A 26868-nucleotide genomic window follows, 5' to 3' on the forward strand; every position below is an offset into this window, starting at 1 on the left:
TTTACATAAAAGGCTATTGACTTTATTGTTTTAATGTGCATAGGAGTTGCATAATAAATTTCTTCTTTGGAAAGAATTCTGAACATATGCATATGCTCATTTCAATTTAAGAAATACAAAGATACTTGTCATATTATCTGAAAGAAAACTGTGCACAAAACACAAGCAAAAAGTCAACAGAAAGCACTGTGTTAACTGTTTTTAATGTGTAAAACTCAAATACTGTAAGGGTATAAGATTAATTACATTTTGTTAAAAGAAGAGTTGGACTGAAAAGTTAGTTGATTTTAATCGGACAAAACTATATTACAGTTCAGACTTACAAATCATGAACTTGATTTTATCAAAATTCAAAGTGCTTTCTGTTTTTACTTATCAAAGTGAACAAATTCTGAAAGACTTTTAATATGCCATTATTTATATCTGATTTAAATACATACAATATTTCTTTCATTTTCATCCAATTCATTTGTTCATTGGTAGACGCTTAAACTAAAAACAAACATTTTGGTACTTGTAAGCTTTTTAAGAAAAATATGTCAGCACAAATGATTTTACATGGCACTTTATCACTCTGGTTCTAAACAACAGCTGTTTGTATTTTAAAAGTAATATTGCACTGATTACAATTGTGAGACAGCACTAGGAATTCCTATTGTTGTAACCAGTTTCTATTGGTTATTGGCTATACTTTAATGCTTAAGCCAGGAATGCAGAGTTCTCTCCCTTTTTGAAAATTTGGACAGAACTGCATTAACTCTAGTTAACTGCTTTTTGCTTTATTTTACCTGGATACTATTAATACAGTAAATGCTTTCAATAGGAAACATTGTTACAATTTGCTTCTATTTTAGAAGTAGAGTTACATGTACAGGTTTTTTTACATATTAGTCATTACTAGAGGCAGAAGGTTACTTTTTTTGTGAATGTTGTGGTTATAAAGGCAAGTGAGGCCTATTTGGGAATGGCGTATTTTTCCTTTCAAACACTCCTGGTCAGGTACAGTGCTGTAGAGTAAAGCTCCCTCTATTTTACCAAAAATGAGTCTCAGCTACATTTACAGAAGATCAATCTCTTTATTGGCCTTGTGCACTATTTCCCTTTCTGAATCCAGCCTTCTTTGTGGCGTATGTGAAATTGCCAATTACAATGCCATTAATGCCAAATTAAGAATTTTGCTATGTAGGACCATACTAAATAGAGACTGGATTTGGACTGTTTAAAGTCATGCCAAGATCTTCCTCCTGTCGGTCTGGGCTGGATTCCAACTTGGGTAACTATAACTAAATGGGCAGTTTATTAGCCCACTGTGCCAACTAATTCTCAAAGATTAGATTTAATGAACTGATCTTTATGGCAAAAAGCTGAAAGATACATCTTTATTTGATTATTTTAGTTACCTGGAGAGGGAATTTCTAAGAGTTAATTCTGAAAGCTATTTGTTTAAAAGCTAAAAGAAAGGTTCACTTTTGAAATAGCTCCTTGACCTGTGTTGGAGAATTGTAACGGTTGTTTAAATGAAATTCCTTTCATTTGGCAATTATTGTTGTTCTTATTACAAAAATAGAGGCACACATCTATAGTTAACAAAAGTGCATTTGTTTGTACTTCAGCAGGAAGAACAAAGAACACTTCAGGTATATTCACAAGATCAACTATTTCTCCACTGATCTTCTGTCCTGCAAAGAGCCATTCATGCCCTGCAAATTAAAAAAATAGCAAATAAAAATTGAAGTCCAAATTTAAAATTAATATGCAATTTAATCAACATTACAAGTCATTGGTTAAATCACACAGTAGGAATGATTGATCACCATTGTTTGTATAATCAAGATCAGTAATTATGCCATAAGACGTAGGAGCAGAAGTAGGCCATTCGGCCCATCGAGTCTGCCCCACCATTCAATGAGATCAGGGCTGATCTGATAATCCTCAACTCCACTTTCCTGCCTTTTCCCCATAAACTTTGATTCCCTTACTGATTAAAAATCTGTCTATCTCAGCCTTGAATATACTTAATGACCCAGCTTCTACAGCCCTTTGTGGAAAAAAATTCCACAGATTAACTTATCCTCAGAGAATAAATTCCCCTTCATCTCTGTTTTAAATGGGCGACCCCTTACTCTTGAGATTATGCCCTCTGGTCCTAGACTCTCCCACAAGGGGAAACAACCTCTCAGCATTTACCCTGTCAAGCCCCTAAGAATCTTATATATTTCAATAAGGTTGCTTTTCATTCTTCTAAACTCCAATGAGTACAGGCCCAGCCTACTCAATCTCTCCTCATAAGAAAATCCCTCCATGCCAGCCTCTAAAAAATCAGTAAATTCTAGAATTATAAAATCTAGTCCCTTGCTCATCCCCAATACCTTTCATTCCTTTCATTGCTTTTATTCTTGGGGGAGGTGGTGGCTTAGTGGTATAGTCACTGGACTAGTAATCCAGAGACCCAGGATAATGCACTGGGGACCATGATGTCTAATGATGACCATGAAACCATTGCTGATTGTCATAAAAACCCATCTGATTCACTAATGCACCTTTAGGGAAGGAAATCTGCCGTCTTACCTAGTCTGGCCTACATGTGACTCCAGAAGCAAAAATGCACTCTGAAATGGATAAGCAAGCCACTCAGTTGTATCAAACCGCTAAAGAGCCAATAAAAAGGAAAACCAGACAGACCACGCGACATTGACTTAGGCATCAGAAATGAGAACGGCAAACTCAGTCCTATCGAACCTGCAAAGTCCCCCTTACCAACATCTGAGAGCTTGTGCCAAAACTGGGAGAGCTGTCTCAGAGAATTGACAAGCAACAGCCTGACATAGTCATTTACAAGGAATCATACTTTACAGATCATTATCCAGACACCACCATCACCATCCCTGGGTATGCGCCACCACCAGCAGGACAGACCCAGCAGAAGTAGTGGCACGGTGGTATACAAATCGGGAGGGAGTTGCCCTTGTACTCCATGAAGTCTCATGGCATCAGGTCAAACTTGGGGGAAAAAACCTCCTACTGATTACCACATACTGCTCACTCTTCCCCAGCACCTCCCCCCCTACTCAACTGATGAATCAGTATGTCTCCATGTTGAACACCACTTGGAGGAAGCACTGAAGGTAGCAAAGGTGCAGAATGTACTCTGGGTGGGGGACAACAATGTCCATCATCAAGAGTGGCTCAGTAGCGCCAGTGCAGAGTCTGGCTGACTCTAAAGGACTCGAACAGCTGGCCAAGTCCTGAAGTACATAGCTGCTAGACTGGGTCTGCGGCAGGTGGTGAGGGACCAACTAGAGGTGAAAACATACTTAACTTCATCCTCACCAACCTGCCTTCTGCAAATGCATCTGTCCATGACAGTATCAGTAGGAGTGACCAGTGCATATTCCTTGTGGAGACAAAGTCCCAACTTCACATTGAAGATACCCTCCACCTTGCTAAATGGGATAAATTTTGAACTGATCTAGAAACTCAAGACTGGGCAACCATGAGGCACTGCAGGCCAGCGGCAGCAGAATTGTATTCAACCACAATCTGTAACCTCATGGCCCGGCATATCCCCCGCTCTACATACGTAGAAAATAGGAGCAGGAGTGGGCCGCTTGGCCCTTTGAGCCTGCTCCGCCATTCATTATGATCATGGCTGATCATCCAACTCAATAGCCTGCTCCCGCTTCCTCCCCATATCCTTTGGTCCCTTTCACCCCAAGAGCTATATCCAACTCCTTCTTGAAAACATACGTTTTGGCCTCAACTACTTTCTGTGGTAGCGAATTCCACAAGCTCACCAGTCTGTAGGTGAAGAAATTTCTCTTCATCTCAGTCCTAAATGGTCTACCCTGTATCCTCAGAGTGTGACCCTGGTTCTGGACTCCCCCACCATCAGGAACATCCTCCCTGCATCTACCCTGTCCAGTCCTGATAGAATTTTATAGGTTTCTATGAGATTCCCCCCTCATTCTTCTGAACTCCGGTGAATATAATCCTAACCGACTCAATCTCTCCTCATATGTCAGTCCCACCATCCCAGGAATCAGTCTGGTAAACCTTCGCTGCACTCCCTCTAAAGCAAGAGCATCCTTCCTCAGATAAGGGGATCAAAACTGTACATAATATTCCAAGTGTGGTCTCATCAAGGCCCTGTATAATTGCAGCAAGACATCCCTGCTCTTGTACTTGAATCCTCCCGCTATGAAGGCCAGCATACCATTTGCCTTCTTTACCGCCTGCTGCATGTGCATGCTTACTTTCAATGACTGGTGTACGAGGACACCCAAGTCTCGTTGCATGTTCCCCTCTCTCAATTTATAGCCATTCAGATAATAATCTGCCTTCTTGTTGTTGCTACCAAATGGATAACCTCACATTTATCCACATTATATTGCATCTGCCATGCATTTGCCCACTCACTCAGCTTGTCCAAATCACCCTGAAACATCTCTGCATCCTCCTCACAGCTCACTCTCCCACCCAGCTTTGTGTCATCTGCAAATTTGGAGATATTACATTTAGCTCAGTCTAAATCATTAATAAATATTGTGAATAGCTGGGGTCCCAGCACCAATCCCTGCGGTACCTCACTAGTCACTGTCTGCCATTCAGAAAAAGACTGGTTTATTCCTACTCTTTGTTTCCTGTCTGCCAACCAGTTTTCTATCTCAATACACTACCCCAAGTCCCATGTGCTTTAATTTTACAAGCTAATCTCTTCTGTGGGACTTTGTCGAAAGCTTTCTGAAAGTCCAAATAAATCACATCCACTGGCTTCCCCTCATCAACTCTACTAGTTGCATTCTTGAAAAATTCCAGTAAATTTGTCAAGCATGATTTCCCTTTCCTAACTTCATGCTGACTGTCCAATTCTGCCACTGATTTCCAAGTGCTCGGCTTTTATAATAGACTCTAGAATTTTCCCCACTACCAACATCAGGCTGACTGGTCTATAATTACTTGTTTTCTCTCTACCTCCCTTTTTAAATAGTGGAGTTACATTAGCTACCCTCCAATCTGTAGGAACTGTTCCAGAGTCTATAGAATCTCAGAAGATGACCACCAATGCATCCAATATTTCTAGGGGCACTTCCTTAAGTACTCTGGGATGTAGATTATCAGGCCCTGGGGATTTATCGGCCTTCAATCCCATCAATTTCTCCAACACCTTTTCTCTACTAATACTGATTTCTTTCAGTTACCCCCTTTCACTAAGCCCTGTATTCCCCAACATTTCTGGTATGTTATTTGTGTCCTCCTTTGTGAAGATAGAACCTAAGTATGTACTTTGCCTTCCCTTTTTCCTTTCCCTTCCTTGACCTCTCTGTCTCAATTTCTGGTGATAGACTGTCCACCAATATCCATTACAAGCCTACCGACACCCACAGCTACCTCGACTACAGCTCCCCACACCCCGCTTCCTGTAAGGACTCCATGCCACTCTCAGTTCCTTTGCCTCCGTTGCATCTGTTCTGATGATGCCACTTTCAAAAACAGTTCGTCTGATATGTCTTCCTTCTTCCTTAACCGAGGTTTTCCACCCACGGTGGTTGACAGGGCCCTCATCTGTGTCCGGCCCACCTCCCGTGCATCCGCCCTCACACCTTCCTCTCCCTCCCAGAAACACGATAGGGTCCCCCTTGTCCTCACTTATCACCCCACCAGCCTCCGCATTCAAAAGATCATCCTCCACCATTTCCGCCAACTCCAGCATGATGCCACCACCAAACACATCTTCCCTTCACCCGCCCCCTTGGCAGCATTCTGCAGGGATCGTTCCCTCCGGGACATCCTGGTCCACTCCTCCAACACCCCCTAACACCTCAACTCCCTCCCACGGCACCTTCCCATGCAACTGCAGAAGGTGCAACACCTGCCCCTTTACTTCCCCTCTCCTCACCGTCCAAGGGCCCAAACACTCCTTTCAAGTGAAGCAGTATTTCACTTGCACTTCCCTCAATTTAGTATACTGCATTTGTTGCTCCCAATGCGATTTCCTCTACATTGGAGAGACCAAACGCAGACTGGGTGACCGCTTTGCTGAACACCTTCGGTCTGTCCGCAAGTATGACCCAGACCTCCCTGTCACTTGCCATTTCAACACTCCACTCTGCTCTCATGCCCACATGTCTGTCCTTGGCCTGCTGCATTGTTGCAGTGAAGCTTAATGCAAACTGGAAGAACAGCACCTCATCTTCCGACCAGGCACTTTACAGCCTTCTGGACTGAATATTGAGTTCAACAATTTTAGATCATGAACTCTCCACACCCCACCCCCTTTCCGATTTCCCCCCCCCTTTTTTTCCAATAATTTATATAGATTTTTGTTTTCCCACCTATTTCCATTATTTTTAAATGTATTTCCATCCATTGTTTTATCTCTACCTTTTCGCCTATTTTGATTCCTTCACCTCACCCCACTCCCACTAGGGCTATGTGTACCTTGCTTGTCCTGCTTTCTACCCTTAATTAGCACATTCCTTAGCTAATATCACCACCTTCAACACCTCTTTGTCCTTTTGTCTATGACATCTTTTGGCTATCTCCACCTATCACCGGCCCTCTATCCAGCTCTACCCTCCCTCCTGCCTTAAACCAGCTTATATTTTACCTCTTTTCTATTTTTACTTAGTTCTGTTGAACAGTCATAAGGACTGTGCCATTAACTGTGTTCCTCTCCGCAGATGCTGCCAGACCTGCTGAGTTTTTCCAGGTATCTTTATTTTTGCAAAGTATGTACTTAGTTGGTTAGCCATTTCTTTGTTCCCCATTATAAATTCCCCTGTTTCAGACTGTATGGGACCTACATTTGTCTTCACCAATCTTTTTCTCTTCACATACCAATAGAAACTTTTACAGTCAGTTTTTATGTTCCCCACAAGGTTACTCTCATACTCTGTTTTCCCCTTCTTAATCAATCCCTTGGTCCTCCTTTACCGAATTCTAAAGTGCTCCCAATCCTCAGGTCTGTTGTTTTTTCTGGTCAATTTGTATGCCACTTCCTTGGATCTAATACTATCTCTAAGTTCCCTTGTAAGCCATGGTTTCCTATTTTACTTTTGCGCCAGACAGGAATAAACAATTGTTGTAGTTTACCCATGCGCTCTTTGAACGTTTGCCATTGCCTATCCACCATCATCCCTTTAAGTAACATTTCCCAATCCATCATAGCCAACTCGCATCTCATACCATCATAGTTTCCCTTATTAAGATTCAGGACCCTAGTCTCAGAATCAACTATGTCACTCTCCATCTTGATAAAGAATTCTATCATATTATGGTCACTCATCCCCAAGGATAATATGGTTCCTGTATACACTCCAGGAATTCCTCCTCTACGGTATTGTTACTAATTTGATTTGCCCAATCTATATACAGATTAAAGTCACCCATAATTACAGATTTTCCTTTATTGAGGTTTCTCTAATTTCCTGTTTAATGCCATTCCCAACATCATCACCACAGTTTGGGGGTCTATATACAACCCCCACTAACATTTTTTGCCCCTTAGTGTTTCTCAGCTCTACCCATACAGATTCCACATCTAAGGAACAAATATCTTTCCTAACTATTGCATTAATTTCCTGTTTAACCAGCAATGCAACTCCACTGCCTTTTCCTTTTTGTCTGTCCTTCCTAAATACTGAATATCCCTGGATGTTTAGTTCCCATCCCTGGTCACCCTGCAGCCATGTCTCCATAATCACTACTATATCATACCTGTTTACATCTATTTGTGCAGTTAATTCATCCACTTTATTGCAAATGCTCCTTATATTAAGTCTCAAAGCCTTAAGGCTTGTCTTTTTAACATTAATTGTCCCGTTCCCACTATTTTTCAGAGGCCCTGTTTGATTCTTGCCCTTGATTTCTTTGCCTATCACTTTTCTTATCCCCCTTTCTGTCTTTTGTTCTTGTTCTTCCCTCCCCCTCCTCTGACTCCTTGCATAGGTTCCCACCCCCTGCCATTTTAGTTTAAACCCTCCCCAACCACTCTAGCAAATATTCCCCCTAGAACATCAGTCCCGGTCACTCAGCTGTTTAGGGGTGGGCAATAAACTTTGGTCTTGCCTGTGACACCAATGCTTCATGGATGAATTAAAAAAAAAATTTACCTCACCACAAAACCTAAGAGTTTAAATCCCAGAGTCACTACATCAGCGTTCCCTGAATTTGTTTGAATATCCTGAAATCCTGTGGAATCCTGTACAACAAGTTATGCAGAGTTAAAATGATAATTTTTCACTTTTTCTCTGTGCGATTGCTGGTGGTGGTGGTGACGACGGTGTAGTGGTAATGTCACTGGACTAATAATCCAGAGGCCCAGACTAATGCTCTGGGGACATGGGTTCAAATCCATAAAGAAAATCTGGAATTGAAATCTATTTACAGTAACGGTATCATGAAACTATCATTGATCTACCAGGGATCTTTCCTTGATTCCAGCATTTACTTACTTACATGTGGCCCCTTGATGACTTCATCCACAGACAGTGGCTTTCAAATTTCAGATTTCAAATATACACTGATGATACCAAATTCTACACCTCTACCACCTCTTTTTACTCCCCCATTGCCTCTGGGGGATCATGTTGCTTGTCTGATGTCCAATCTTGAATGAACCGCAATGGTCTCCACCAAATACCCTGTATTCACTCCACTGACTCCATCTCCTCCTCATTATTGCTGAACTACATTAAGCAGGTAGGTTATAATTAAATTAAGTATTAGAATTAAGTCTAGTTAATGTCCAAATACTGACTTGGCACTTTTGATTATTGACTTTAGTCATTAGCCTAAATGCATGTTTTCAAATGTCGGTACGTATGAAACCAAATTTCTGGCCTATGGCTTCTAGATTTAGGACAGAAAATGTGTCAATAAGGCCATGGTTGATACCCTTCTGCAGGAAATTTTTTTGGAGCTAGCTTTTGGTATCAGAATCTTGTTTTCTGGGCAAATGGTTTTTATTTCTATACAATGAAAATAACTAAATTGCTAACCTCTTCTAAACTTCCAGAGATTTTAAAGAGTAGGAATAGATGCTTCGTATTTTTCAAGACCAACTCAACTTTCTGCCTCTTGTGGTACTCCATTTAAGATCCAAGGTATTTTTGGAAATTTGAGAAGACCTTGCATCATGGAGGCAGACATTCTGGCACTATGAAATCTGAAGTGCCCTTGTTCCCTGCTGATGCTGATGTTTTACAGCACGAGATGGGGAAAGATTGCCAGGCTGCGGGAGAATCCAGTGCCGCCACCTTCATTGATAAAACTATACTGACCTTATTTGATCACTGTAATTGAAATAGATTAGTCCTGTTACTGGACACAGTAGATTCCCAGTGTTGGACAAAATGTTGACTGTATTTCTCTTTAGGTCTGGTCTTTGACATTGACTAAAGTGTGCAAAATATTTCAGTGGAAACAAAAAAATGGTAAAGTTTTAGTTTACTTTTTTCAAAACCAAATAAAAAGTTGTTCCACAAGGGGCTAGCAAATCTTCCTGAAATTTCAGAGAAAAAGATTTGTATCCAAAGAATTTATTTTGCCCAGAAATCAACAGATGCAATATTCAATCCTGAAACAAACTGCCACACAATGTTTACTTGTCTACAAAATAAACGGTGTAGTTACTTTGAGCATATAACATAAAAGATTAAAGCATATTGTAATGAATTCAGTTAAAATATATAATTACCTTCTGCCAAGAGCTCCCAGAAACTGGGTGCCCCCTCGGTGAGCTCTGCTCCTTCTGGAAGGTCAATCTTCAGACAGAACTGCAGCATCTGACCAGATGACACAACTAATGGAGCCATTTGCACTGAAGCAGCAGATTTTGGTAACCTAGAAACATTCTTTGGTTTTGCAGATTTGGAAGCATCTACAGTAACCATAGTCGTGATTGCCAACTGTATAAAAATAAAAATAATTATTCCACAACCGTCACAATGTTTTGAGTGTAGGTTTTAAAAAAAATCTAGTTTAAGGGTGATTTAGCATTCAACAAAACTGATGCAGAGTGTAGTGCAGACAGGTTTTATCGGGGATAAAGAAGAATGGAGAGGGGAATTAAAAACAAGCAAATGGGGAATGAAGCAAGAACATGTTGTGGAGTTGGGGAGTGTAAAATGGTGAGTCCTTAGCTAGGGGCTCAGGAGATGCTAAATCTAGTTTCAGGGATTTGCATATGCCTGGTCTGAGGGATTGGAATATGCCAAGCCTCTGTAAACTCCTGGAAATAAAAAGCCCACAGGGGAGTGCTCCAAAAAGAAGACAGAAGATATGTATCAATGTGAAGAATCTTGGTGAACCAAGCAGGGAGATTGCGGTCAAAGATCACTCCTAAGCAAACTACAGTCATTTCAGATTGACCACCTGAGGGGTAACTATATGATTTAATTGAAACTGTTTTGTTTAAAATTCTCTCATAAAAAAGTGTTAAACTTATGTGAGCTTGTGTCAATAGTAGTTCTCAGTCTCCGAACTTAAGAAAGGGGTACAATCATCTACATCTCGATTTAGAGAGGATATATTGGGACTGGGGTATTGCTGACTGATGAGTGATGAAATATGTTGAAGTTTTGAATCTGGAGAGTGAAAAAAGCAGCAGGAGAAGGAAATGACATTGTAGGAGGAAAAATATGTGGCTGAGTGAATATTTTGATCTAGTGGTTGAAGCAATTTATGGCATGAAGTGAAATAAAGGCCATGCAGTTTGAAACTAGTGATGGAAGTAATTTTAAGGTTAAACAATGTTGGCCAATTTTCATCTGCTGTGAAACCAGCAGGCTGGAGCTAGGCCTTTTAGGATCAGGCAGAGAAAGATTTTGGATATTCTTCCTTTAATGCAAGTCCAATCAACATCAAGGAGATTCAAGGTCAGCAATCAGTGATGCCCAAATCCAAGATGAGGAGCAATTGTTAAACTGGGAGGTGATTTAGGTGCTGACTGAAGGGATGAGTGTTTTATGCGAAGGACACAGATTTTGATTTGGAATGATTGGGGGGGCACCAAGGATGAGATTAGATGTCTGCCTTCGCTGAGAATGCAGAATGTAGGAGGGACCTGAAAGCAGTATTGCCAAATTTAAAACAGAGGGCACTAAATGGGATTAGGCCTCAGCAACAAAATGCGAGGAACATTGCCAACAGGAATTGGGCACTTTCACGTTCAATCCAAACTACTGTTTTGGAAACTATTTAAGCTTTTAACATGCTTATGTTGCAAATGATATTTTGTACCTGTGTAAATCAGTAAGATGAAAAACATCATGATTTATGTGAACTTACATGAAATGCCCTGAATGTGATGTATGTAAGATATAGGTAAGATATAAATTAGATATTCAATATAGATTATAATAAAAGGAAAGAGCTGGAAAGAAAACAGCAGAGATCACAAACTATAAACCCACAGTGATATGAATGACAGATTTTGTTATTTGATCATTCATTACAATCTGCATTTTCAATTTTGAAGAAGCTGTAATCGTTCACTAAGCATAAAGGAAAAAGTCCACGTACTCTACTTATTGCACAGTAGTTTGGGATATTCTCTTTCTCCCATTTATTAAACTTAGCCCAATCCTTTAAGGTTAAAATGTTAGATTATTTGAAATAGAGATCTGTAGTCTAGGTAGGGTATAAGATTTTTTTAAAAATTGTTAAAGAAAAACACCCTGTTTTTTTCTAACTTTTGAGATCTGGCCTCTGCACAGTTGAGAATTCTGGTCCTTCCTTCAATTGCTGGATTGGAGTAACTGCTGATTTTATTGGGATCATTTTTCCCCTATCTATATGATGCAGCTTACCTTCATTATGCTTTAAGTCTGCTAACTTCCACAAAAAACATTGTGGCAATCAAAAGATGGTGCCAACTACCAACTTATGTTACATGATATATAATAATTGGTGCAAGAAATGTAACTTACCACAGAGATTGTCTGCATTTCCAAATCAAGCACTTTGACCTGGTGATTATTAGTGTCCACCACATATAGTACATTCCCATGTTCACCAACACACACACCTCCTGGCTCATTGAATGTAGCTTGGTTGAAATTAGAACCAATTATATTGCTGGCTCTGCCAGTTCCTGCTAGTGTAGTACATTGTTTTGTTTTTAGATCTATTACTTTGATCTGAGAAAAAATAAGTTAATATTTTAGTCCCCTGGCAAAAGAAAACCAATCAGAGCCTTAAAGACAGTTTTCATTCTCTCAATAAGATACTTCATATTTAGTATCCTATGTGTGTTTTGTGCCTTTAACATTCTTAAAAACAACCCTTTTTTTCATAATGTATCTACAAAAATGTTTGCAACATTTAAAACACAAATTGTGAACATTTACAAGATACTTGTGAATGCAATATTAGGTGATTAAAAAGGGCTTTTAATTTTTTTAGTTCTTTAATACAGAGTTTTAAATCATAGACAGTCACTTTTCAATACACATTTCATGATAATTTGTCCAAAAGGTATTAAAGCCTATTTAATTTGCTTTATTTCTTAAGATCATGAATTAGGTATTTGCCTTTCCTTCCTGCCTGGTGCTAATACTGTTTCCCCATTGCATCGGAAATGCTTCTTGAAAATGTACATTTTCAGTGAAAGCATACATTCCAGTAAGTGATATATTACGTTTAGGCTTATCTTCCATTTTGTAGATAAAGTTGAATGAAATATTTTGATATCAAATAGACATTGTTCCCATTTATAAACCACTAAATTAGCTGATCTGTTCTAACCCAAATATCTTAATTACAGCTAAACTTACTTGTAGAGTTTGAAAACAAGTATCCGAAATAAAATAAATTTGCATTTACGTTTGGACAAAAAGAACACTTACTTTGTGATTATAGGAATCTGCTACATACAACAGACCCCTCTTTTCATTCCAAGCCACTCCAAGGGGGTGCTGCAACTTTGCATTTATTCCAATACCATCCAGATCTCCAAAAGCAAATAGATTCTGAAAAATTTAAAGAAGTCTCTAATTTATTACAAGACAGTTAATGGTTTGAAACTGATTGAAAAGATCTGGACTCCGTGCTATCCATCTTACATGTTCAAAATAGATGCAACAAAGCCCAACTGGGACCAACAAAGATGCATGAAAATTGGCTGATCCAAAATTAGGTCAGGACATATTTCAGGCAGCTGCCTAGAATAAGCTCTGGGGCCTGTGCATATGCAGGAGACCCCTCTGGAAAATTGAGCTGTCTTGAGTCGGGCAAAAAACGTGTGCCTCTTCAGGATTTTCCAGATGTAAATGCAGCCTAGTCAGTGAACGTGAACAAAATGGAGGTTTTTTTTTATTAAAAGATTCAAGTAGAACCATAGGAAAACCTATGTTTCTTCCTGCCCCAAGGAATTCCTGATAGCCACTGCTGAGGACAATTGGCTCTCCTCCTGCTGTCCTCCATGCCCCATTCCTCATTTCCTGGTACTTACCTGAGGTCCCCCTGCCAGCAAGGCATCATTTTTGGAGATGGACCAGTTGCCTGTGGAGGCTGATTAGTTAAATTATTGAAATTATGTCCAAGGTTCAATTTTTGACCAATTCTGAATTATATTTTAATATTTATTAGCTCCTCTGTCCCTTTTTTATTTGGGCCTCCCTTGCAGTTGGGGGCAAACAATAAAGGTAATCTGAAACTAAACAACAAATTGTGCGTGTGTGTGTCTTGGGATACTTCCTTTAAATTGTCTTTCTTCATTGCTTTAAAATAAACTATGTATTCAACTATCAAACCACATATACCAAATTTTGTTTTAAGCTTAAGACAGAAGTACTTTTCAAAAGTACTTACTTACAAAATTATCCACTAAGAACACATTACTAGGCTTGATATCTTAGTGATATGCTTAACATAATTTTCCATCCATTACCTGAAAAAGACCTGAGCAATGCTTCTCCATTACCAAATGTATGACTGGGAACTGTACCAAGTGTGAAACATTAACAACATGCTTTAAGATAAACTTTTCACACCACTTTAGCATGAAAGTAAAAAGCAAGTATCACTGAACCACTGTAATCAATATTCTAGACCTCCAGAAGAGGCAACTAGACAGCAATTGTAATCATATCAGGCTACTTTTAGCACTAATTTTGAAACAACTTGCATCAAGCCAAAAAGAATACTTTTACCATTTTAATCTCATAGGGTCAAGATGAAAGCATCTGAAGAAATTGAGCCAAGGTTACTGACTGAAAAAACATTTATCTTAATCTTAAAAGATTTTCAACTTTTTTTTCAAACCTGATAGTAGAGCCATGTTAACTACACTTTAGATGTTCTTTATAGAAGTTTAATTTTATTTATTATACAATCACTATATATATATAAAACTATAATCAAGATAGCAATGTTTGGAACTTACTGGGTGTAATATCACTGAATTGTAATGGAAATATGGCATGAACAAACTGAAATTGAAAAGATTGTCAGAACTATTGAATACTAACATTTAAGTAACTACTCAACATATTTAGTTGTTAAGCTATAAAATAAAAGAAAGCCCAAGGATTCTGAAGAAACTCAATAAACAAATGCACATATTTAGCCAATTAACTTAGCTCTTAACAGTTTAGAAATTATTTTTAAAAGTGAAATCTTCAGTATACTTTATACTTTAGGAAAGGTTAGAATGTGGAGTTATCTACAATGGGTGGAGCCCATAAACCCTTAAAAGGAAATTAGATAGTTACTTGAATATTCAAGCAGAACAGATGGATTAGACTAGATGGATCAATTAGAATTCAACACTGGCATGGACTTGATGGGCCAATTAGCCAATTTTTGTGCTATAACATGATGGGTGGAATTTTACGCTGATGGTATTTTACGGGCCCGAAGTCAATGGACTTTTGAATGGCTGGCTTGCTGCATCTTACAGCCCGGCCCCACCGTGACGGGGTCATAAAATTCTGCCAGATGAGTTACAGTATTTACCAATTTACCCAGCTTCACCTTTGATCTTACAAACACAAACCCATAACAGCGGGTTAACTTGCAGAGACACATTCTCAGCTAGCTCCACTATTTATCTGGGCTTGCTGTAGCTGCAGATTAAACTAGTAGGCAACATGATTCCTTGAGAAAAGTGAAACTCAAAACAATTTGCAACGGAAAGAAAAGGATACAGCCTGGTAACTGCCTTACTAACGTGCACCCCTGGAGCTTAAATAAGGTCTGGCAAAGTGATCATTTTAAGCACAAGAATCTTACAATCACAAATACATGGGTTCAAAACATTGTGACACAGTGATGCACTTGGCCAAATTCAAATTTCAAGTTGCAGCTAACTGGTGGAGGAAAGGACTGACCTGAGAGACAGTGTCTTTCATTAATCTATACACCATAGTGTATCATCCTACAGGATTTTCCACTAAAAAAGGATTGTAAACCAAGTTAGTTGCCAAATTGACTGTGCAAAGCAATTAAAACTTAAATCTAGCGCTTATGTAATGATTAATACAATATTATATTCCAAGAACATCGTCGTGGTTTCAACATCCAAGATGAGGCTCTTTTATTTAGCTTTGCAAGCTTTCAAACTTTGTTAGATGCCTTGACAATTACCTATTTGGTTAACCTTAGCCAAATGACACCAGATTGAGGCACTTCGGTTATCCGTCTATATTGGAACACCTGTTGGAGTTATATTTAATGCAAGAAGTCCAAAGGCTAGATTTTCCTTGGCCAGTAAGAATGTATATTGTTTCCTTCACCTTAAGTATCTGAATTTATCCAGGGCATGAAATAAAGGCACAATATAACCCTTAGCTCCAACAAAACATCAGATACTTATTGGTAACTCAGTCAATGTCTGTAGAGGCAGAAGTTGCAGCAAAGACAATCAAGCTGCCACAGAAACCATCTTGATAACCCAAATTATTGAAGATGAGACAAGGCCATGTCAAAGTGAATAATCCAATCTTGATGCTTGATCTTGTACATAATCTACTTGTCATGACTTCTGTAGCCTGGTGAGTTTTGCCAGATCTGCACAAGAAGGAATCTCTCCTTGCTTATGTACTTCACAACTATGTCAACATCTGTCTAGACTCATACTGAATTTGAAATGTTCCATGAACATCCTTTTTCCAAGGGAGAAATCTGTCATCAAGATGAGAGGTGAGACAAAAGTTACATATGCAGCTTAGTCTGCATTTTGCTTGAAATAACCTCATGGTGTCAATGCACAGGGCCAACAGACATGTAACACCACACTGAACAACTAATTCAGATGCAGTGGTGATTTGAAGTGTATAGTATTGTGTGCTAGAAATATATCTCCAATATTTTGCATGAAGCTTGTTTCTTTCCCTCAAGTTACCCTGAAATGTTCTAATGGACGCTAAACTAGCCAAGAAGTCAGAAAGCAGATGGGTATGAAGGATTACTTCTGTTGTGTGTGGGGCTGGGATTTATCTTGATTTATGAAGAAGTCCAACTTCTCTAAAAGGCTAAGTTACTTAAAGTAAAAAAAGCATGAATGTTGAAATAATGAATTTGAAATAAGGACATAAAATGCTGGAAATATACAGATCAATCCATCAGCATCTGAAAGGCTTCGCCACACACATTAACCTGCCCCTTAGATGCTAATGGAAGACCTTTTCGGTGCTTCAGCACTTCCTCTTTGCAAGCAAAGCTCAGCTGCCCATGTATGCAACTTCCCGATAAGGGGCTCTGGTTAGCCAATTGCCCAAATACGGGTAAATGCAGATGTCTTAGCTTGTAAAATGTGTATAGACAGTCAAGATTGCTGCTGCCGACTGAAAAAAGGAACTTAAGGGGAATGAGTTCAGAACAAGACATCAACTACAATAGAATGGAAGGCAATTACTGTGACAGTGCATAACTGTAAATTTCTTAAAAGGGATAAGGGTCCTATGTAACTGCTTCCTCTATGGGCTATGGACCATATAAAGCTATTTTGAAAAGTGGTATACCGACTGTTTGAATCCTTAAGAGGATGAATGCTCCTTTTTAGTGCTGGGGCTAGTGTGCTGTAAGCTTTATGCTGAAGCTTTTACAGCATTTTAAATTCCTATGTTTTCACTTTAGCACAGATACTTGTAATTTATGCAAGGCCAGGCACAAGGAAGCAGCCAGGGTCAACACCATGTTCACTGCCCACAAGACGTGGAAGAGATGCAGAAAGTGACTGCATACCTTAAGGAAGCTGCCACAGTATGCATATCCAGCAGTACTAATTGCCAATTTCCATGTATGCATGTTACATTAAATTGCCACACAGCCTGTTTATTGCTGGCCTATTACCAAGCCCTCACATAATCTTACAGATCTTTTTGTCTGATCACATGTACATGAAAGTGTACACACTTTCATCATTGAAGGACATCACATATGAAAGCATGGGGTATGGTCTCATAACGTGCTGCCATTTTCTTATGCAAGCAGAGAAGTAGTCTTGACATATTATAGACTGAAGGAGCAAATGAACAATGAAATACTAAGCCTGGACTATTAATCCAAAAATGAGTTCAAATCTCACCATGGCAGCTGGGGAATTTAAAGTTAGTTGATTAAATTAATATAAAGTAAAAAGCTTGCATCAGTAATGGTGACCAAAAAACTATCGGATTGCTGTAAAAATTCATCTCGTTCACTAATAACTATCTGTCCTTCCTAGTCTACGCGACTCCAGACCCACAGCAATGTGGCTGGTTCCAAACAGCCCTCTGAAATGGCCTAGCAAACTACTCAGTTGTCAAAGCGACAGCTCACCACCTTCTCAAGGGCAGTGAGGGTAGGTAATAATTGCTGGCCTAACTAGCGATGCCCACATCTCATGAATGAATAAAAAAAGTTACAGCATCTTATTTTTAATTTATTCATGCCTATTATAGACTGCATTTGAATCATCAATGATACTTGGAGTTGAACGTTTTTGCTGAATGAGCTATACAAGTACTACAATCTCATTTTTAAAATCTTGCATTATTTTTGAAGGCACAGTAATTTCTGTTTCCAAACTTTTCAATACTATAGCAATATCCAAGTCAGAACATAAGCTGGTGAAATTTCCTCCTTAGTTTTACAATCACAGCGATCTTAAGAGTTTCCAATGTGTAAAACTTTTGTCTGTCTTAGTTTTGTCTGTAGTCATTAACATTTTTTTTAAAGAGAATATCCTTTCAAGCTAAGTGGCAATTAGTAATGTTTTGGAGATCCGATAATATTTACCAAGTAACAGTATATAAAACAAAGGTAAAGCCTTTGCATATAAAAAACTATGACAGAAAGGCGATGTATGAAAATTTTATTAACTGTATAATTGCATATCCGATTCCTGTAGTGACTAAGTGGAATACTCTCCTGCTTGTTTATGTTTGTCCACATTCCTGCAATAGTTGGCACTGACAATCAATCTTGTAAGGATACTACTTCCATACCAAAATAAGCTGAGCTGATGTTGTAGTTTGCTTGATAGTACTTTGGGCTGGACACTCACCTGTTTCTTACTTATAATGTAGGTCTTTAGCTATAATTTCAAAATAATTTTCTGTCTTTGCTAGTTTGTGCAGACACTGAGCTCTTTCTTGGTTCACAAGTGCCACAGTCCAAGTACCAACAGATCGGATCACAATGAGACTCCAGGTTGACCACATCATTTGACCATAGCAAAGTCCAAGTGAAAAGTTTAACTTCCAGCCAATCACTCAAATGATTCAGTCCCTCAGCCCAGTTCACATTTCTCAAGGAAAACATTTTCAGGCATACAGACAAGTCTAACAGCCAGCATTATCTTAATAACAGCAGTAAACTATTAAATGCTGGAGTTTAAACAATTTTGGTTGGAAAATCCAGATTTGAGAGAGTAAAAGTAAGCATTTTATTCAGGATTGTTTTAATTTTTCATAAGTTTCTTGCATTTACCAGTAAATTTTCATTCGCGAAAACTTAAGATGGCGCTTCAAACCAACTTTCCAAAATATTTTCAGCAATTTCACTGCCTAAATAACTCTTTTACGTAATTAGTAGAATTTGTCACTATTCATGTTTGGTTTGGATGTCCATAGTAGTTACTGATTGGTAGTTTATAAACTCTTTTTCCTGCTTTTGATTTGCATATTCCCTACCTGTGTAGATGTGATTTGCTGCTCATTTATGAATAAGCTGCATTTATAAAGTGCCACATCCAACATGTGACATAATAGATATGGACAATAGACAAGCTAGATGCAAACTTTAATAAATAGATATATACATACATCATAGTGCACATCAATGTCAAAATGCACATTTTAAATCTTGTCTACATTCAGAAAGTGTTATTAAATTAAGTGACCAATCTCTTTATTACAGTTGCTTTCTAAACATAAAGGCTTTGATTAAGGCTCACTTATCAAACTCTATAAAAGACTGCTGGAAAGTCAAATAAATGCTAACTGGGAACTATAGTATAATTTTACATACTAAATCTAGTCATAGAAGATGTGGCTGTATTTTCTCTGGTAGACTGCAACATTCTTAACGATTTCTATCAGCCCTTTCTACTCCTAATCTGAACACTTAAAATCAGAAATTGAATAGCATAATGTGGTTTGATAAAATATGATATCACATAGTTATTACATGTTTGAACAACCCATTTCATCACAACATTCTTGTAGCTAACATAGAAAAGAAAGTAAACACACACAAGACAATCCATTTTGAAAAAAATTAACTGGGCTTACTACTGCTACATTTCTTCCTCGGTGTGCTAAAGTGCAATTCAGGTCAAAACAGCTACCTGAGGGATGAAATGTGGCAAACAAATCTTTTGAACCCCAGTAACCATCCAGTTCTGACCACTGAAATATTTTTAATAATTTGCTGGTCCCGAGCCAAAATAGTGATAGAAAATATATGGCGCAACTGAATATCTCTAAGATTTTACTTCTTTCAACCAACTGCTAACATGCATGTTTATGTTCTGAAATGCTGCTGCTATGGATGCATTTCATTTCTATAACTGGGTTTAGTATAAGTAATAGCTTGTATCATTGGAGATACAGAATTTACTCAACCAAAACTAATTTTAGGTTTAATCTTACTTACCAGAGGATCCCTTTCTCCTCCCGCCAGGTTTTTTACAGCACCATCCTTCAGTGATACAGAGCGGATTGTGCTGCTCTCACTGTCAGCGACAAAAAGGCTGTTCCGTTCCGCAGGAGCTACAGACAAACCTGATGGTTGAGCAAATCCTGCTTTGTGAGGATAGGAATTGTTTCGGTTTTCTTCATTACCACTCCCAGCAAAACGAATGCACGTTCCTTTCTTGCACTCTCTAGGAGAAACAAGCACATTAATACACACATCTGTAACACTAACATAAATTTTACAGTTATACTTTGTTAACTGTAAATTTTCTTAAAAAATGAATGAAAATATTTTAGAAATTTTTTCCCTAGAGAAATTATGTAGGTAAACCAAGATATGCAAGTACTACTGCAATACTTGAATTGGACCAACAGTTCAGTGATTATGAATTTCTGAATATGGTCCAGTTCAAATTATAAACAGCATGTTCTCTTCCAAATAATTGGACCCTGTTCACATAGAACAACATATCAGTTTGTTCCTCACACATGCACCACCATTTTGGAAGCTATATTAACCACATTTTCACAGGCTTGTGTCACTGCCTGGAATGTGCCTGGGCAGATTGGCAGCAGCCAGAGAGCTATGTGGCTGCTTTCAGATTTTATTTTTGGTTTGGGTTCCCTAGTGGTTATAGGGGTGGAGAAAAGCTGCATCTGAGTTCCCCAGTTGTAAAGAATCCTGGCCTGAACTTTATTAAAATCTTGATTTGTACCATACCATATTCAACTGTTTTGAATCTAAGGTCAAAGCAGATCTGAATGTAATCTGGGCACATTAAACAGCAATATCCATTGACAATTTCAATAGACAACAAAGAACACTAACTCCTTAAACACTTCTGTGAGAAAAGCATGTACAAGCCTCATGTCATATTCTTTTGTTTCTAGAAATTAACAGGCATGATTGTGTACACAAAAAAACCCTACACTTCATTTCCCTAAATGCTGGATGACAAAGATCTGTAATTTCCAGTACTCCCTGAATAAAAATATATAGAAAGCTAGATAACTGATTTAAGGAGTACATAACACATTTTCCAGTTGGCATACTGGCGCAATGCATATGCCGGGATTTTCTGGCCCTGCCAGAATGCGGTGGGCCAGCCAAAGGTCCACTGACATTTGGCAGGACCGGAAGATCCCAGTGGTGGGTGGGGCCAGAACAGCCCAGCCATAATTTCAGATGGTATTTTAGTAGACCCAAAACTCTTCCTCCTTCCACTCATCTAGATCAAGGAGTAGACACTGGGGCCAGAATTTGCTGTCAAAATAACTATGAGGTTAATGGTGCTCACTGCTATTTATGCACAAATGGCTCCATTTGTTATTCAACATGGATAACCTATGTTGTTGGTTGAGGTATGCTGCTCCGCTGTTGTCCTCAAGAAACTTGCCTCATGCTATCTGCCTCATCATTGAAAGGTGTGAAATTGCTGTATTTGCATGGTTGCTAGATCTAATCTCACCACATAAAGTTAAATCTTGTCCATTCCAATCTAAGTGCCTTCTTAACAACTTGTCAAATGTTAATTACTGCCAATCAAGCTCTCTAGCACTGAAAATCAATTATAAAATCAATTATTATAAATTTGGAGTCTTATTCATTCAGGTATTAATTGTTGTTGGAGATTTTAAAAACAGCTTTTTAAACAACTTTTCCATTCTGTATTAATACAATCTTTCTTTGCTTGATTTGATGTTGAATTCAGTCACTTCTCAGTCCTTGCATTGTTGATATCACAACACTTAAATATGATTTAGACAAGCTGAGTGAGTGGGCAAATGCATGGAAGGTGCAGTATAGTGTGGATAAGTGTGAGGTTATCCATTTTGGTAGCAAAAACAGGAAGGCAGATTATTATCTGAATGGCTATAAATTGAGAGAGGGGAATGTGCAATGAGACCTGGGTGTCCTCGTACACCAGTCATTGAAGGTAAGCATGCACGTGCAGCAGGCGGTAAAGAAGGCAAATGGTATGCTGGCCTTCATAGCGAGAGGATTCAAGTACAGGAGCAGGGATGTCTTGCTGCAATTATATAAGGCCTTGGTGAGACCACATTTGGAATACTGCGTGCAGCTTTGGTCTCCTTATCTGAGGAAAGATGTTCTTGCCATAAAGGGATGCCGCGAAGGTTTACCAGACTGATTCCTGGGATGGTGGGACTGACATATGAGGAGAGATTGAATCAGCTAGGATTATATTCGCTGGAATTCAGAAGAATGAGGGGGGATCTCATAGAAACCTATAAAATTTTAACAGGTCTAGGCAGGGTAGATGCAGGAAGGATGTTCCGATGGTGGGGGAGTCCAGAACCAGGGGTCACAGTCTGAGGATATAAGGTAGACCATTTAGGACTGAGATGAGGAGAAATTTCTTCACCCAGAGAACGGTGAGCTTGTGGAATTCACTACCACAGAAAGTAATTGAGGCCAAAACATTGTATGTTTTCAAGAATGAGTTGGGTATAGCTCCTGGGGCGAAAGGGATCAAAGGATATGGGGAGAAAGTGGGAGCAGTCTATTGAGTTGGATGATCAGTCATGATCATGATGAATGGCGTGGCAGGTTTGAAGGGCTGAATGGCCTACTCCTGCTCCTATTTTCTATGTTCCTATCACTGATCAAGGTGGTAACAATGTTGCTTGCTGTGTTTACTCAGGTCCCAGGTGCCTAAACTTCCTTTCCTGTGATATTATCAGCTTGCGCTTTCAGTAACTTGCTACGTAAAAAATTTAAAAGCATAAATGTGCTAGAGCAAGACTAATTAACAGCAGATGCTATTGAATTCACTCCTACAGAAAATTATGGCCCAGAAATTTAAACTGTATGGATTGTTTCCACTAGGACATGCTTGTGAAGCTTTGTTTAATTTACTGATATTTGGCAGATATAAATAGACTTTACACCAATTAACCCCTTCCTAATATAATAGCTGAAATAATCTAGATAAGAATAGTCCTTGGCAGTGTTCCAGGTTTCATCTAGCTACAAAGAAGTAATTTTTCAAACGTATCCATGGTTTCAGTCACAAAATAATTTCAAATGTTATTTCAGGCAACACTTAAAAAGCAGTAAAATCTTTATTTTCCTAATGGATATTTAGGATAGAGGAGTACCATCCTCAATTAAATGGACCACTGGTCCAAGAGGGCAGGTTGTTTGCCTTCCTGAACATAATTCTTTTTATATTGTTAGGGTGCCTAACACTGTTGAAAATACAACTTAAGCTATGCTGTTTTCCTACTCTTAAAATTACAAAATACAGATACATCTCAGTGCCACAATTGGAGAATGCTGCAAGGGAGCAGGGCATTCATTGATGAACATATCATTTATTCTTAGATCTGAATTGAAAACATGATAAACTAAAATTAAAAGTACTACTTTAAAGTGCATTCTTAGGGGATTTAAAGGACCAACCACCTTATCATCTGGTTTGCTATGGAATAAAAATCAGACAGGGTCTATAAAGGGCATGCAATCATTGCCTGGCAGAGTGCTTCCCAGGAGATGATGACACAAATCCATGCCAATGGGCCAATTTTAAGCCATAAATAAAGGTTTTGCGAGTTAACTCAGTTTGAGAAAACCTGCAGAAGTACTCTCAAATATCCTGCAAAACATCTCTCTCTATATAAAGAATGGTGTTATAAAACATAATCAACAATTACTTACATTCCTCTTGGGAGTTTTCCATCTTCTAGAAAAATGACCCATATCTGATGAGTACCTGCCATTGCGATGTACAGAAGACTATCTTCAGTACTGCCTGCAATAGAAGAGTTTAAATAATAAGAATGAGAGATCATCTCTTTGAAACATATTAAAATCTTAAGAGGACTCAACAGGGTAGATATTGAGAGGTTGTTTACCCTGGGTGGAGTCTAAACTAGGAATCATAGCGCTGGATTTTCATGGTATTGGGAGACACTGCAAACCTTTAAATATAGCAGGCGAGACCTGGATGCAGAAGTCCCACCCCATTTCTGGCAGATCCCATTTTTGCTAACAGGGGAAGGGGGAAATGCATGTTTCACACAGGATGGTCATTTGCATACACAGCAGGGTCATTTGAAATTAGTGCCGAGTTGAAACAGACCCCATTTTGGCAGTTCCAAGGGCCTTAACCCACAATGTGGCAGTCACACATTTATGGAGTAGATGTAAACCCACATGAAGGGCAGATAAGACCTGTAAGTGTCATGATCTATAGTTATTTTTTAAAATATCCTGCTCTTTAAACAGGACAATACAGGTTTAGTGAGAGGTAAAAACAACCCCTCTGCTAGGCTGTTTTGACTGACAGGCCATCTAGTGTAGGTTAGGAAAAAACATTGCCATCCTTGCCTACAGTTTCAATAGAGATTTTTGTTGACCATTCCCAAGGGTTATGCCATTATGAATGCTTGCCTGAGTTTCAAATGCTACAATTAACTCAGCGGGGATTCCGAGTTCACAGTTTGATTGACAGCTCAAAGAGGATATTAAGAATACACCACTCTGCATGGCACTTGGACAACAACGATTAAAGGATTACCTGTCTTCAATGTGGAGTCTGAATAGAATTTTTTTTAAACTGAAAAAAAGAGACATGTCTAAGCTTTTTGTCTTGCACTCATCAGGACACTCGAAAGAAAACCAATGTAAGATGGAAAGCAACAATTTATACTGTATGTGAAGAGAGTGCTGATTGGTTGGCAAATGGCATTGCTTCAGAGAATTCACCACTGTTTTCCCCCTTATTTGGTATTATTGCGAGTGTCCTGAAGAGGGCAAGACAAAAAGCTTAGACATGTCTCTTTTTTCAACAATACTCAAGTTCTGTACTACCAAACAACCAATTGTTTTTTTTAAATAATAGAGATTAACTACTTGAGGATATTTAAAAGGTTTGAATGGGTTTCATGAATGGTATGTCCCCCACCCCCACCCAACTATTAAGTGGGTAGTGACAGCTGTACTAGGTTGTTATAAGTTTATTTCTTTTCACTTTCACATGGCCTCTGAAGTCTGGCCATGGTGGACACTGGGTGATTGGCATGGAGGGGCCATGGGTTGGAGTCCAGAGGCTGAGAACTGAGGGCTAGAGGGCCTAACAACTTCTAAAACAATTGGTATAAAGTTCCAGAGAACTGAGACGGACCTTTTAACCAGCAATCTACTTGACATCACCTATCTATCACAGTGGCATTTCTTCATTACAGTAGGGGTAGGAGTGCCAAACGCACAGTCGTCATGCTGGTGAAATCCCGTCTTTGTACTGAGGATAACATTCATTTTGTTGTGTGGAATTACCACCATGTTAATAGATGATGCAATGGGATAGATTCAGAACAGACCTAGTAGCTCAAAACTGGGCATCTACGATGCACTGTGGTTTATTTGCAGCAACAGAAATGTATCTACTGCAATCTGTAACCTTCAAGCCAGGGATCAACTCTGGTTCAGTGAGAATTTTGAAGAGCGTGCCAGCAGTAGCATGTTGTATCCCTCATGCTAAACAGCAATAACAGCACAATATAGACATAACTGTATATACATAACCAATGGATCAGATCAAAGCTCAGCAGTTCTGTCACAGCCAGTTATGAATGGTGGTGGTGAATTATAAAACTAAGGAGAGGAAGCTCCAGAAATATCCCATCCTTAAAGATAGCAGAGCCCAGCATGAGAGTACAAAAGACATGGCAACTCTCATAAGAACTAGGAGCAGGAGTAGGCAATTCAGCCCCTCAAGCCTGCCCCGCCAATCAATACGATCATGGCTGATCTCATTTCGGTCTCAACTTCAATTTCCCGCCCTCTCCCCATAACATTTCAACCCATTACTAATTAAAAATCTGTCTATCTCCTCCCTAAATTTAGTGAATTCCATAGATTCACAATCCTCTGAGAAAAGTAATTTCTCCTCATCTCTGATTTAAATCTACCACGCCTTAGCCTAAAACTACAGCCTCTCATTTTAGAATGCCCCACAAGGGGAAACATCCGCTCCACGTGTACTTTGTCTATCCCCATTAGCACCTTATATACCTCAATTAGATCTCCTCTCACTCTTCTAAACTCTAGCAAGTATAGGCCTAAATTGCTCAATTGCTCCTCATAAGACAAGCCCCTGGAATCAATCTAGTGAACCTCCTCCTAGCCACCTCCAATGCAACTACATCCTTCCTCAAGTAAGGGGACCAAAACTGTGCACAGTACTCCAGGTGCGATCTTACCAATTCCTTGTACAGTTGCAACAACACTTCTCTATTTTTATACTCTATTCCTTTAACAATAAATGCCAAAATTCTATTTGCCTTCCTTATTACCTGCTGTACCTGTATACTAGCTTTCAGCAATTCATGCACAATGACACCCAGATCCCTCTGCACTGAAGCATTCTGAAGTTTCTCTCTATTTAAATAATAAGTCGCCTTTTTATTCTTCCGACCAAAATGGATAACCTCATACTTATCCACGTTAAAACTTCATCTGGCAAATTTTGGCCCATTCACCTAACCTGTCCATATCCATTTGTAAATTTCTTATTTCTTCATTCCAACTTACTTTCCCACCTATTTTGGTGTCATCTGCAAATTTAGCTATAGTACCTTCTATCCCTGAATCCAAGTCATTAATAAAGATTGTAAATTGTTGGGGCCCAAGGACCGAACCCTGTGGCACCCCACTAGTAATAGTTTGCCATCCAGAAAAAGACCCATTTATCTTGACTCTCTGCTTTCTGTTGGTTAGCCA

At 38.9% G+C, this 26868-nt stretch overlaps 1 protein-coding gene across 1 annotated transcript in view; it reads right to left on the reverse strand.

The window, feature by feature from the left end:
• nhlrc2 (NHL repeat containing 2) overlaps positions 1-26868 on the reverse strand; it is a 104674-nt gene continuing 77806 nt past the window's right edge. The window contains exons 6-11 of the mRNA XM_041210309.1: positions 23803-23896; positions 20083-20311; positions 12849-12971; positions 11931-12140; positions 9698-9908; positions 1-1700 (exon numbers count right to left, since the gene is read on the reverse strand). Coding sequence (XP_041066243.1) covers positions 1444-1700; positions 9698-9908; positions 11931-12140; positions 12849-12971; positions 20083-20311; positions 23803-23896 — 1124 coding nt within the window. The 3' untranslated portion in view covers positions 1-1443. The remainder of the gene's footprint in view (positions 1701-9697; positions 9909-11930; positions 12141-12848; positions 12972-20082; positions 20312-23802; positions 23897-26868) is intronic.

The sequence above is a fragment of the Carcharodon carcharias genome, chromosome 17, assembly GCF_017639515.1.
Source record: "Carcharodon carcharias isolate sCarCar2 chromosome 17, sCarCar2.pri, whole genome shotgun sequence".
Lineage (NCBI taxonomy): Eukaryota > Metazoa > Chordata > Chondrichthyes > Lamniformes > Lamnidae > Carcharodon > Carcharodon carcharias.